The sequence below is a fragment of the Nilaparvata lugens genome, chromosome 1 (genome assembly GCF_014356525.2).
Source record: "Nilaparvata lugens isolate BPH chromosome 1, ASM1435652v1, whole genome shotgun sequence".
In the NCBI taxonomy this organism is placed as follows: Eukaryota; Metazoa; Arthropoda; class Insecta; order Hemiptera; family Delphacidae; genus Nilaparvata; species Nilaparvata lugens.
Window position 1 is genome coordinate 69,057,762 of NC_052504.1, and position 14,678 is coordinate 69,072,439.

Here is a 14,678-nt window from a genome sequence, read left to right on the forward strand (position 1 = left end):
CGGGCGAAAACCCATTTCCCAATGTAGAAACAATGAGGAAATCCAAACATCTCGCATAAGCCACGAGAAGCAGAACACCATTCGCACATAAAGTGTCACTCACTCGCTCGCTCACTCACACTCGTCAAATGTGTTCTCATTATTTGTCGGTGTGAGTGTGTGTGTGTGTCATGATGTGATATCACTGTCTCAGTCTCTCTTATTATAGACAAGTTATTAAAAATACATCATTCCGCTGTAGGCTGGTTTTGTCATCTAATATTAATAATGATAGCCTGGGTTTGTAGCTTGCGGCTATTAGAGGAAACTGTCCGCCAAATAATAATGGCTTAATGCATGCTACTACCTACCTTGCATGGATCATAAGAATGACGACGAGATATAAGAATACGTACCGTATATGCTTAATGTGTTCGTTCTCTATTGTCTTGTGATTCTTTTTCACTCCGATTTCCACTCCTTTTTCTGTAGCTAATATACAACAATGTATCACCACCATTTCATTCAACACGCGTTTGGATTATTATGTTGGAGCATTCATTTTTTGAGCTAATGTTCAGCTCTGTCTCTGCTATTCTCTCTTGATTACCTCTCATTCTTTCTCGAGGACAATATTTTTACTGTCATCTGTTGAATATGGTAAATGTTAATGCATCCATTGTTGAATTAGACATCAATGAAAACATACAGTTTTTCAAATACTCAAGACCAACGTTCTCCAGTACTATAAGTATGAACCATTCTGCATGATAATATGTATATAAATAGTTTCTCATTCCTTGATTGCTAAGACTTAGATGTACTGATCTGAGTTTCCAATAATATGAATGATACTGTTATCAGTAGAAGTTTTCTGATAGCATTCATTCAGTTGTAAAGTTGATGGAGGAACCATTGTATTGTAGTCATATTTTGTTTTTGTCTCAGTGTTGATCAACTAATTTGCTGTCTCACTGGTTTGATTCCTCTCACTTTGGACATGTCTCAACAGTCAATCTATTAGTACTCGATTTGAAAAAAAATCAGTTTGTCATACTTGTGTTGATTATCCATAAAATAAATAATAAATAAATGTTTTTTTCCAAAAAAAAAACTAAAACTACAACATCAATTACACAAAATATTTGATAAATTGAAATATTACATACAATAGTTAGTTACAAAAAAAAAATCAATTTAATAGGTTATTATCATCACTGCTTGTCTATTAATAATTATGATTATTAGTTGTCTATTAGTTAGTCTATAACTCCATTAGTTGTATATTTTCTTATTTTGTTTACATTATTCATTCACAAACAACTCGATAATTCATTAGATATCTCGAATGCTGTAATAGAAGTGTGGTTCAACAATGTAAGAACAACATCCCATGTACAAAACATAGGTCTATTATAGAATAAGAATAGAGCAAGTACCAATGTTTTGGGCCTACTCAACAAATCCCTATATTGGCAGATCTTACAAAGGAGCATACATTATCATGTGACTTTGAAATTTTCATAAGCATATCGAGAATCATTAAACAACTTGAGGCGGGATGGAAATGGATTCCGCTGAATCCGACTCTAGTGAAGACACACAAACCAATTTTGAGATTTGATTCCAAGGAGCAGATAGAAAAGAGAACTGGAGAAGCGGATGACTGATAAGAAGGAAAAGAAGTGGTAAGTGAGAGCAAAAGTTAAGAAGCTTGGTCGAGAAGAAAAGCTAAGAAGTTGAGAGGGAAAGTAATGGTTTGGCATAGTGAAGGATGAAGAGAGAGGGATTGAAGAGGGATAGAAGTAAGCCAACATAGGCTGGTCGCGCATTGCATGTGTTATTGGTATCATGTTTGTATGTCGAGCATTATGTCAGTATGACTTGACAAAATCATTGTATGAGAGCATCGATTCAATAATTTGCCCTGTCATGACGTTTAGTCCGCGTCTTTTCTAGTTCCTTGCTGCCGAAACCTGAAACCAGGCCAAACACTAATTTCACGTTGCTATCATGTCGTTCTCTGCTCAAAATACATCGCCTATCTTATATGGCCGATTTGGTCGGAAATTTACATGTTGTTCGACGTACAGTAGTTACATCCCGTTTTCATTATGACAGACTTGTAGTTCTAAATGTCGCAGCACAATATTCATATTGCATACTCCATGCATCATCTTTATACAGACAAGTTTTCTAGTCGAACTCTCGAAGACTAGTCACAACGCAGGGTGAGGAGATGAAGAAAATGGGAAGAAAAGCATACGAAATAAACGTGTAATAATAATCATCAAGGAATAAGAAGAATAAGTCGAAGATGGTGACGATGAAGCATGTAGCATGAAAGAGACCAGGAACTATAGAGAGATTTACGTTATAGAGTCAGCACCTGATCAACATTGGTTTGCTATCCTTGTCTGTCATTTGACAACTTAGATAGGGCAATCTTTTTCTAAATCCGCACGGTTGCCAATTTTTTTGTTGAATTGAAGAAATAGTCAATTTTAATCACGAAAATGTCCTATTCAATCATGGGAAATTTATTTTTTATACGAATAAGATATTTTAGATATAATTGATCATTATCAACCAGAATGATAAGTATCGTATCAGATACCGGAATAACTTGAATCACAGTCACTCACTATAGAAAGAGGTGTTGGAAAAATTTGGCCTCTGTCGTTCTATAACTGACTATATCATGTGAATCTCACTATAGGAGGGTACTATTGTTATCCAGAAGGTGGAGAGCACATTGCACCATAGAGAAAAGATGGAGAGTTGTCTTTATTTATTTGTATATCACTACTCATACAGAAATAATTTCAGAAACACCTCATATTACTGGTTCCACGTATCCATTCATTCGATTACGAAGAGCCAAGAGTTCGGAGTACGCTGGTACATGTACATAATGGTACATTAACAAAAACAATGATATGAAAATAAGGGCACTAAACCGGAATCATGATGAATGATAAGAACCAATAATTCTGTTTACGGCTATTCAGCTTTTGATTATTGTTTGAATAAAAATCGCTTCGAACATTCTCCGCAATCATGTATGATGGTAGTTCATGAATTAATAAGGGATTTCTTTGTTTTTTCTCTCTCTTTTTTACACTGCATTCAAGCTTCTCATCATCTGCAGGCTGGGCACAATACGTGAAGTACTTACCCTGAAAACTTTGTAGTTGGGGGTTGGGAATCGCGAGAGAGGTTAACGGGGGCCTGTTTTCGTGTGGCCCGCATTTTTAAAACGAGAATAAAACACTCGTCTTTGGGTTATGGGGGTTCGGGGGAAATACTGCCCCCACTGGCCTCGAAGGGGGTAGGGAGTGCATATTCAAGAACTCTCTTTTTGTCTTCATTTCATGAATATTACTCTTTCATTGCTAACAACTACTCTGCTGCTTTTCAACCCTCTCAAAATCTCTGTCACTCTATTCCTCTCTATCTCTCTCTTTCCCTATCTTTGACTCTTTACTCCTCTCTATCTCACTCTTTCTCCCTCCCGCCCTCACTCTCTCTCTCTCACACACTCTCATTCTTTCTCTCTCTCTCTCTTTCTCTCTCATCATTCTACTGCAAAATGGCCGTCGTAGAATCGCGTGTCCGTTTCAATTCGCTCTTAAATTAAAACTTTGCCCCACTCTGTGGCGCATCCTCTGTGATGCCACTTCCATGTGGCACTGTCCATGCAATGAGTATATCATTTCGAGTAATTCTCGGCAATTATTCAACATAGAGCAAAATTTTCTTGAGTTTTGTTCCAGGGTATTTGTTGGGTTCGAACTGTATAATTCGATCGATTTTCATTTTATGCTATCTATAATAGTTGAGGAGTAGTGATCTAATATATGTTTACGCGTAGACAAGAATGGGAGCTAGTAATATTTATACAATTTAGGGGTTGACGATTACAGTATTATTGGAGACTATAGAAGTGCAATTCGTAGACACTAGCAAAGATTCCACAGGATGAACATCACACCACAGGATCAGCACAATAAAAGTTGTGTAGGTGTTATATTTATTTATTTTGTTATTTATTCAGAACATTGTTATTTATTGGTTCAGAACATAGCCAAGACAGGCCACATACTATACCGAATATTAGATGAGTGTGTTTCTTGTAGTGGGCCTACTAAGTAGGTGGCTGCCTTCTGTTTACTATTAGATGTCTCAATACATTGTACCTGTGTAGCTGCTAAACGTATTAGAGGTGAATTCAAGCGAGTGCTAATGTTTACTTGATCCTGTTTTAGGTGAGGTGGTTAGAGAGAAAGGGAATAATATTAGGGGTGAACGGTGGTTATGGGTGAGATGTGATGGTTTCAAGGGAGTATATAGAGAGTCACGCATTATTCACTGAATGGAACCGAGTAAGTTTTGGGCCGGGGGTAGGTGGTGGATGACGGTGTTGAGAAGGGCTTAGGGGAGGAATGTCACAGGATACAACACCGAGTGTGTGTGGGGGTGGCGTATCACATTATTATCGGCTTTCCCTTAGCACAATTGTTTACCCCCCCCCCAGCTCACTCAAGAAGGAGCCCATACCAACCACGAATAGACTTACAGCGATCAAGTAGGTGCTGCTGCTGCTATATTCCGCTGACAGCTCACTCATACATTCTATCATTCTCGATTCCCCTCTTCTTCATACTCTCTCTCATCTCCTTCTCTTTCAGTATCTCAAAACAATCAATCAAGAGGAAGAGATCAACACAGCTCTCCTCTTAGAGCCATCTCATGTCAAATGTTCCGTAGGACGTGTTCTCGAATAATAAGCGGTCGTTTTGTCACATTACTGTCGTCGGAACCACTTGATGTTGACGTGAATTGGATAATTGGACACATGAGGGTGTTGTGATTGAATATTTCTTTACGAATTTAGATAAAGAGATATAAGTGGCTTAATGGGTTTAATGGGTTAGTAATGCATTGGAGTGATATATTAGTGTAGCACAGTTACTACTACTCACTTTATGCATGTAACTTAGATAAATCTCACGGTGCGAAAAAACGAGGAATTCGCGGTAATTATCGATGCTACTTTGCCACTCAACAGCTGTGTGATGATAGAAACATTTTTGGAGTCATTGATATGGATATAGATATAGAAGAACGCTTGCGAGCTGAAATCTACATTTCAACCTGAGCGACATGTCCATTTTATAGAGACTAATTTATAATTATAGGACTACCTTATAGGACTACTATACCTGGTCAGCTTCTCAATTTGTCTGTATTATCTATAAAAACGGTATTTCAATTTAATTGTACACAATAATAATTATTAATGCCTTTTCATTAAATTATTATGCTGTAATTTTGGAAATTTATGTTACAGTAAAATTACACTTATATAATTGTAATTTAAATACGAAGCTCGTCAGAACCTACAACCACTAGCAACTGTAGTGCTGATCATAAAGATTCATCACATTTCCAATTTAATCTCATCTTGGAATGAATTACTTCTATCTCTTATTATTCTCAGGTATTTGAAGCTTGAGCTTGTGCTTGACCTTGAGACATGCATGAGATAATCAATTCAATTAGGTCTATGAATATTCTTTCACTAGTCAAGTACAAGCAAGTATATTCACAGAGTAATATCTGGAATGTTTACATTAAACAACGAGTCAATCAGGGGTGATATCGTATTGCTAATTTAATGGGTCCGCTACTAGCCTACTATATCGCATGGCAGATTGGTCTCACACCCCCAGCTGGCCTCTGTTCGCCCTTTTAATGCCATCAACGGCTGTCGACTTCTTATCTGATATCGATTGATAAGAATGGAAGTCCAGCACGGCAGCAGCAATGCTTCTCACGCTACCCTTCGCCTCACCACCAAATAAGCAATCTCGGCCTTATTTGAAATTCGCCGACAAAAGATTGAGATAGGTGTATGCTGTGTTCAACGCTATTAATTAATTAACGTCATAAACAGTATTGCACTACACTATTATTGGGGAATAGCTATATGAATGTGCCCCATTGTGATAAATAGGTACCAAAAAATAAAGTCGATTAATCGGGAAAAGATTATCAATCAAAAATGTTTTAAAATCGAATTCTAAAAATAATAGTATGATAGATTCTATGACGGCTCAAGAAACAATTAAAATGTGGAAAATTGATTGATAATAATTATGAGAGATCTCAAAGTTAGCAGAAGGCTTAAGATTGCTGTGCTGGAGTAACGAATAATAAACAAATATGAATAAGAACGACAATACTGTAATACCTAATCGATCTTTATCCATCGGTGTGTCTTGAATAACAATTTCCCAATCCAAATTGTAACATATTGTATGCTTTTTCAACTTGATTGATTGATCATTTGGATCAATTCTTCATACCTCATTTTCATGACTGGACTATATACGACGAGGTGGAACTACCCTTGGATCTCCCTACTATTGAAAGCCATGCGCTAATAATAATAATGACTCGTATATATGGTCCAAAATGAATTAGTTCCATGAGCGCCTCATGAACTCAACAACACCGAAAGGTTAAGAATATATTCTTTCACATTCTAATGAGACTTTTGTATTTTATGAATCACATATTTAACAATTGTTGATGTGTTTCTACCATAAAAATAACACTATAGTTGATGAATCAACAATTACTCATTACTGTACTAGATTCCCAAATTATGTCTAGGCTGATTGAGTTTACTTTGTCATTAAGTAATCACTATCACATTATGAATACATTGTCAACAGAAATAAAAATTAGATCATTTCTAATCGTGTGTATGTTGTGGAATGATAGTTGCAGTTTTAGTTGCCGGGCATTCCCAGTTGTAAATTACATACCATCGTGTAATTGAGTAGAGTGCACGCTCTCCAAACGTTAAGACCTTTTTTAGTTCAGTGACTCCTGTATTAAATTGTCTAATAGTGAGTGAGAGTGATGGACATTCAATTTTGTGAATTAATGTGTTTGGCTTTCTACTGAGATTAACGGTGAGATCAAGTTTTGTATTGCATTTTTTCTCAACATTGGAATATTGGTTATGGAATTAATCGGTGAATTATTAGACTGCATACTATTGACATCCTTCAGAAGTAAAACAGAATCAAAACCGTAAAACAGGAAACAAAAACGTGAATTTCAATTTCTGCTTTTAGTGTTACCTTCTAGTTCTGGTTTCAATTTTTTCTAATATTTAGAACTGACCATAACTGTGTTATTCAGCTTTCACAATAGTTGATCCATAGTCTATTGAAGTTCATGAATTCTTCAATTTTGGATATCAACTTTCAATCAACCATCATCGATCTGATAAAGCTCCGTTTGTAAAAACAATTATTAATATATGAATTTTCCAAAGAAGTTATTGTTTAGAATAACTGCGAGCGATAGAGAGCCATTCTGTCACTCAAGGAGAAGTTGCAAATTATATATTGTGTGATGAACTCAATAGAATTTGATTAATAACAACCGATCTTTCAAAGAAATTCATCAATTGTTACAAATTTTTTAAACCTCTGGGGAGTATTTGATGATCTCACAATATTGAAAAGCGAAAGGAGGAGGATTTTCCCCTTGAGTTACCAAACAGCACAAACTTTGTGTGCTTTTGCGAATAAGAAAGTATCAAATCGAATATTGAATTTAACTTGCTACAACATCTGGTGTCATAGAGGAATATGAATATAATGGATTGGAATTGTTTCCAAGGAAGAGTAAAGAAGGTGGAAATACGCGAATGTGGCTTAATTATAGCAATAATTCATTCAAATTAGACCCTGTCTCAAGCATATGTGCTCATTATCTGATTTAGATGAGATTGCAGGAGTAATAATTTATATGTCAAATACCTGCCTCCTTCAACAGTAGAATTGAAAATTGGGAGGGACACGAGTAATCAAGTATAAGAAACTTAACAGAGTCACTCACTAAATCTTTTGAGAGAAGTCAACTTCAACAAGGTGATATTATCTTTATTCAGGTAGCACTGAGACCATATTCAAGGATCAAGATCAAGGGACCATGTTAACAGCAGTACGGTATCAACATCATCAAGCCTTTCTAAACGGAATGGCTTCGTTTTAATAATTTTATTATCACAGTATTCACACATTAAAAGTTTTAATAGCGACTGACACCAACTGAAAGTTCTCCTTACGAGTTTTATGGATAAAATTCCGTCTTAGAAAATAACAGAATATCAATTTTGTATGTTTACATAAAACTCTTAATAAAGAATCGCTCAGTCATTCGGTTTACGAGTTGGGTGGAAATGATATGGCTATAATTTGCGATGGATATAGATATCCTTCTCCTTCAATAGCGGTACATAGAGATATATATGAAATACTGTAGTACAGTATAAATATATATGAAATACACATATATATGAAGTACTCTACTTTACCGTAGTAAGACGTTGATGCTTTTTGCTTTAGCGATTCCATATCACAGAAAGCCAGCTTTACATTATCGCAATTCAAAGTACCTACTACCTTCCTCCTCCAACCCCAACGGCTAGAAGGCCATTACTTCGCATCAACTTTTACTTGATGACATAATGTACGCTTCTAAGACATGATTAGCCATGCTGACAAGGCAAAGGACCGTTAACAGCTAAACTACTGAATAAGGGTATCCTATTATTACCATCATCGTTGTTAAAATTGTTTTGTAGATTTTTGGATAAGTTTTGAAAAAGTAAATTACTGAAGGTATTGATTTGGTTTCGCTCATTTTCAGTAGTATAGCTATTTATTTAGTATAGCAGTTATTCAAACACCAAATTTTTTAACAAATTACATTCTGAATCATTGCGTGTCAGGTGTTTATTATAGGTTTGTGTGTGTGTTTGTTATGTTTGTGTTGTGTGTGCATATCATTGTTTTTTGCACGAATGTTGTTGATGATTTGCATCTTGAACCAATATATTATAAGTTATTATGAACATTTTTATCATGTAGTTGAGTTTTCTCTCACCTCCTCGCACAGTCCCTCATCACTAGAATAGTTTTTCGAAAACTACTATACCCAATTTGTAATGCTTTCTCTTCCTCCCTGCATAATTTTCGATTTCATAATAGACATTTTCTTATGTTTCTCTCCCCCTCTGTAATTCTTCTTTTATGTTTCTATTGTTCCCCGTACCACAGTCCCACACATCTCCATTTACTTATGTTTACCAATCACAATACCTCTCCACTCACTAATTTCTTCTCTATCCTCGCTCTCCATTTCGAGTTGTTCATTTCGTGATCGATAAATTGATTGATCTCAATGATAAATTGTTATGTTCCAGTTTACTTCCATCTGCACATATTCTTATCCCTATTACACTCTCATTCTATGTTCATTATCTCTCATTCGATGTTTTTACAGTTTAGTTACTCGTAAATACTTATTTTACTCTTGTCACCGGCAGAAGATCGTCTTGTATTTCTGTGTAAGCATATTTTGTATTGTAGCAGAGATGAGAGATAGTCTACATCCGGTGATTGAAAAATCTAAGGCCCGGTTGTACAACAGCCGGTTAAAATTTAACCGTGATTAATTTCACGAAAACCAATCAGAGAAGCCGTCTTTTCAAAAACGGCTTCTCTGATTGTTTCTCGTGGAATTAATCACGGTTGAAATTCAACCGGCAATAAGTATCCTTTTTCGAAAACTTGACTTTATTTATCAGTAGGCCCAAATGTCTCTACATATAATATTGATGCCATTTTCAAGTAATCTATGATCCAATCAGTTGAAAATGGAATTAATATGTCGCAACATAATGACAATACAACTGGTGACTAATGACAATACAGTCGCAACTGGTGACTAATATTGTAAAGTTTTAAAGAAATTGTACTTATTTCTTTTCAACTTTCAGATGAATGAGAGTAGCCCTCAACAAAAAAGTTAATAGAAGAGCTAGAGGAACTAGAAACTAGTTGTTGAAATATTTTAATTTTTTTTTTTAAATAAAGGGTGCTTTAAGATTTTTATATTGTTTTATTGAAAGGAGAGATATAATATTTCATATCTATTATATTATATATGTATATTATATTTTATTATATCAGATATTATATAACTTATGTTGAATAACCGTAACAGATATTTTAAAGTATCTGATATATTATGGATTGTGAATGACTGTCAAGATTTTTGACTTTGTCAATTTTGTCTGTTCTTGGTATATGACGATATTATAAAATTTCATTTATTTGTAGGTGGATGAGATGGCATCATCATCATCGTCGGCATCGCCGCACTACTCTCTGCGCTGGAACAACCACCAGTCGCATCTGCTGACTGCGTTCGACTCGCTGCTGCAGAACGAGACACTCGTCGACGTCACCCTCGTTTGCGAGGAGACCAGCTTCAAGGCGCACAAAGTTGTCCTGTCTGCTTGCAGGTCAGTGCCCAGCCCAGTCATATCCCAACGAGATTGCTATTGTTTCAACGACATTGATTCAAATTTTGATTTTATATTATGATTGTTATAATCGATTATCAATAATTTCATATTATAGATTTCATGTTGAAACACATGCTAAATTCAAGTTATCTTACTCTGATTAATTCCAAGCATATTTTACGGCTCACACTGGCGCACAAGAAATCTTCCTTTTGCCGCAGCTTTTCCCTAACTACTGTATTCCTAGGAGCATAATAATAAATTATAGTCCAATGTTACTGTTAGTAGGATAATCAAATCATTATTTAATTCGTTATAAATAAGTATATTATTCGCTTATCATATAACTTTCAATGTCATTATTTTTAATAAAACGAATAAGCAATTCCAGTAAGAAAATGTATTCATTTTCATTCACACAGTATATGTCTACTATTTTAACAATAATTCTGTCAGGAGAGTCTGTCATATTCTGCTAATTGCTATGGTCTCCATTTATATTGATTCATTCATCCATGTTTATGACATCATAGAACCTCTCAATAAGCCTCTCGAATCTAAGACAAATTATTATTCCAAAAGATAAAATGGATTCTGATACTCCGATGGTAGACACACCAGTAGTTTGATGTACGCAGACGTACGAAGCCTGCAAAAGTGTGAATACTTACATTAGAATCATTGATATTTTTCTCGGTCGCATGAACGATAATTTATTTCAAGTTCAAAACCTTCATTTAGCATTATACAAGGTACAGATTACACACATGCGCGAGAAATGATGAAATTTCATGAATTGAATAGATTCTAGCATAATAAGCACCACCGAGGGTACAGATCGATAGATCACTCCCAACCATAACCATATCAAAAATCGTTTTTTGTTTCAAAATCTACTGCATTCAACAATGTTATTAGCTGAATTGAATGCTAACTGAAGAATATCTCTCTCTTAAAAAAAATGTTCACGACGTATGAAAAATAGGTTTTGAAACAAAGGTGATGGTTTCTTGATCCATTCCGAGCGGCGATGTATTAACACACTTTTTTCTATATATTTCACACAACATGCAGTCAAATATCTAAGTAAATAATCAAAATCTTTTACTTACTGACTGAAGTACTTTCGACCGTCTCGTGATCATTTTCAACAGTAAATGAATTGAATTTTCAACCTGTTGAAGATGATTGCGAGACGGTCGAAAGTACTACAGTCAGTAAGTAGAAGATTTTGATTATTAACTTAAATCTTTAACTGCATGTCGTGTGAAATACATAGAAAAAAGAGTGTTTTGAAACAATTGGGAGAATTGAGAGAAATCATGAAAAATCAAGATCTCTGTGCACTGTGAATAAGTAGGCTATGTAGATTTGTTGTAGGAGAATACAAATGGGAACAATGTTTACACAGTTTTATATACTAAACATTTCCAAGTTATATGAGACCCAAGGATTTTTACGTAACTGTCACAAATTGATTCTCCAATTTCATTGTCACTGATCAATTTTTTAGTTCATCCAAGTGGATAAATTTGTGTGGAGTTATGTATTCAGGTGTATCATTTCCACTCGGTTGTCTTTTGAAATGAGCCATGAGAAAACACAATGTTTGTAGTACATAATCACTGTGCTATTCAAGGTTATTACCCATTTTCTTCTGATAATTTTTGATAGGCGTAACAAGAGTTATTATATTTTCCTGTCAAACTGAGGAAATATTTCAGATGGGGGATAATAAATAATGCTAAATTAATAAGTGGACTAGTGATAGTCCAGTAGTCCACAGGATATTCGTATATCGATATATCATATATTCATTAGTTCTGATATCTCTGAATGTTTGAGTTATAAACTTGTTTGCAATGTTAATATTCCAATGCTAAAATTTCGAAATCTTCAATACAAAATCTCTCCTCTTCCTCCACCTCTTCCTCATCCTCCTACTACTCCTCCTACTCCTCATCCTCTTGGTACATATTGAATATGAATGTTCTAGATATCTTCCTGTAGTATTTCTTCCATATTTCCCCATTTAGTATTTTTTGTTGTTGTTGTTGTTGCAGTCCTTATTTTCAAAGGATATTTTCGGAAACACCATGCAAGCATCCTGTGATAGTGCTGAAGGATCTGAGAGGCTGGGAGGTGCAGGCGATTGTTGACTTCATGTACAGAGGGGAGATCAGCGTCGGGCAGGAGCAGCTTTCGTCCCTCATCAAGGCGGCCGAATCTCTACAGGTATGTTCTATCATAAACCTGAACTATCAATCAAATAAAGAATTGAAATTAACATAAACGGGATGGGGAATTCTTGTTTGACGCATCATCACTCCTGAACTACTCAAATGATTAACTTAAAATTTTGCATAAAGATTCTTAATTTACCGATGATGTTCATAGACCTATTTTAATTGGTACCAATTGATTCTAATTCAATTATTGTAACAAATCTATTTCATCGCACATCACAACGCACGGAGCGCGAGTTACACCTGCTCGTATCTCTATAAAGGGCTATAACCTCGATATTATTATCAATCTTTGGCATCAATTATATTATGAACAGAGAATTATTTTTAAAATATAGTGTACAGATTTACTCAATGCTACGATCCAACAATATGATACCTCTTCCAATATTATATATTGATATCATAATGTGATGAGCTATTATTATTCTTTTTGAGCAATTCCTATAACGAAGTACGAGTGAACTTCTTCGTATGGAGTTTCAGTATTAAATATTCAGGTACGGTACATTTGTTGATAAAACAGTTGGCAAGTGTAATATAAGTAATGTAAAAAATACATCATCATCAGAGATCATAAGTAGAATTTATTGCTATTATATGAATTATTCGAGCTTCTGCAAAGTGACAGGCTACTGAAAGGTAACTAACATTCTTATTGATAATCACTATTCACTAATACGCGTGATAATACTCATGCTAGTTACACTGCTTGGCCTTACCCCATACTAATAAAAAAATAATAGGTAGTAATAATAATAATATTCGTATGGCTTTTATTGGTGGGGAGTTCTTGATGGGAGTTCTATCACGCCGTCAATGGGCCTTACGACTGTCATACTTCAGCCGGGACCGACAAAAAACGTGCTCCGATAACACGGGAGTGACCTGTTCAAAATCAATAAATGATAGTTATTTATGCTTGTATTTTTCTGATGACAATATTTTATTAAATTGTGGAAAGCATTTACATTATGTATTTTTTGGGATCTGTCAGAATGTGTCAGTTTCTCTCATGATTAATAATATTCCGCTCTACGTTCGGGAGCTTGCTCTAAATACTCTTTCATTCAGGTGTAGTATATTGGCAGCTGGTAAAGGATAGGTGGAAGGGGAGTGTAGTTTTTTCTTTTCTCTGATACAAGATATTGGAAAATACATTATATAATATCGTAACAATGAGTAATCAGTGATATCATAATGTGATTAGTTATTATTAATAAATTTTGAGCAATCCCAATAAATTCTAATTTTCCTGCATTTCTCTTTTCATTCAATTAGTCAGCTACACCTGTATTGGAACCGCACATAGATAACCGGGTTATGGTATTGTAATGAACGGCGTCTAAGGTTTCCTTTACATGAAGCAATAGCTTCACATGAATAGCAGCAATTCATTGCCGCGTTTCCTTGACCGTTGCGCTCTAAGCAGAAGGTCATCTCAGCCACGCTCTAGACCAAATTTCAAACATAGACTCACAATTACCTACACTACACATGTTCTATACGTGTGAGCATTCAATGCATGGACTCCATACTGCAGTGAATGCTGTGTACGGTACCGTATCGGATGGAGCCAGCCATCAATAGCTTTAATGAGCATAATTTTTGCTCAGAAATATCTACCTGCTAGTTTTGCTTGTCCTTGCCGTCTCCAGAGTAATAATAATAATTGACATCACACGTATTGTGTGGTGCAGGTATTTATTGTACGGTACACACCGGGTGAAAGATCAACCAGTTTTCACACCATCTGAAGTGCACAGACATTTTCTGCGTGCTAGAATAGTCTTTTGTTATATTAGAATTCGTTTTTCAATTTGGTTACCTTGATCCGAATTTCTTGAGTAGGCCTGATTATTGATACTCTTCAACAATACACGGAAAACAGGTACAAGCACCCATAACGCATCGCATACTTCTCTCCAAAGTAATAGAGTATATTGATAGTAGCTGATAGTTATTGATGGTTATAAGAAAATTGAATTAATCATTGACTCTTTATAATAGAATGTTGGAGGATAAAAATACAACAGAACGAATCATGATTCATA

At 35.2% G+C, this 14,678-nt stretch overlaps 1 protein-coding gene across 10 annotated transcripts in view; it reads left to right on the forward strand.

Annotated features, from left to right (window-relative positions):
• The window catches only part of LOC111063162 (protein jim lovell), a 144,085-nt gene that overhangs the window by 114,160 nt on the left and 15,247 nt on the right, over positions 1-14,678 (forward strand). For all 10 annotated transcript variants that reach the window (XM_039441237.1, XM_039441288.1, XM_039441293.1 and 7 more), the window contains 2 exons: positions 10,191-10,375; positions 12,442-12,613. In XM_039441237.1, coding sequence (XP_039297171.1) covers positions 10,191-10,375; positions 12,442-12,613 — 357 coding nt within the window. The remainder of the gene's footprint in view (positions 1-10,190; positions 10,376-12,441; positions 12,614-14,678) is intronic.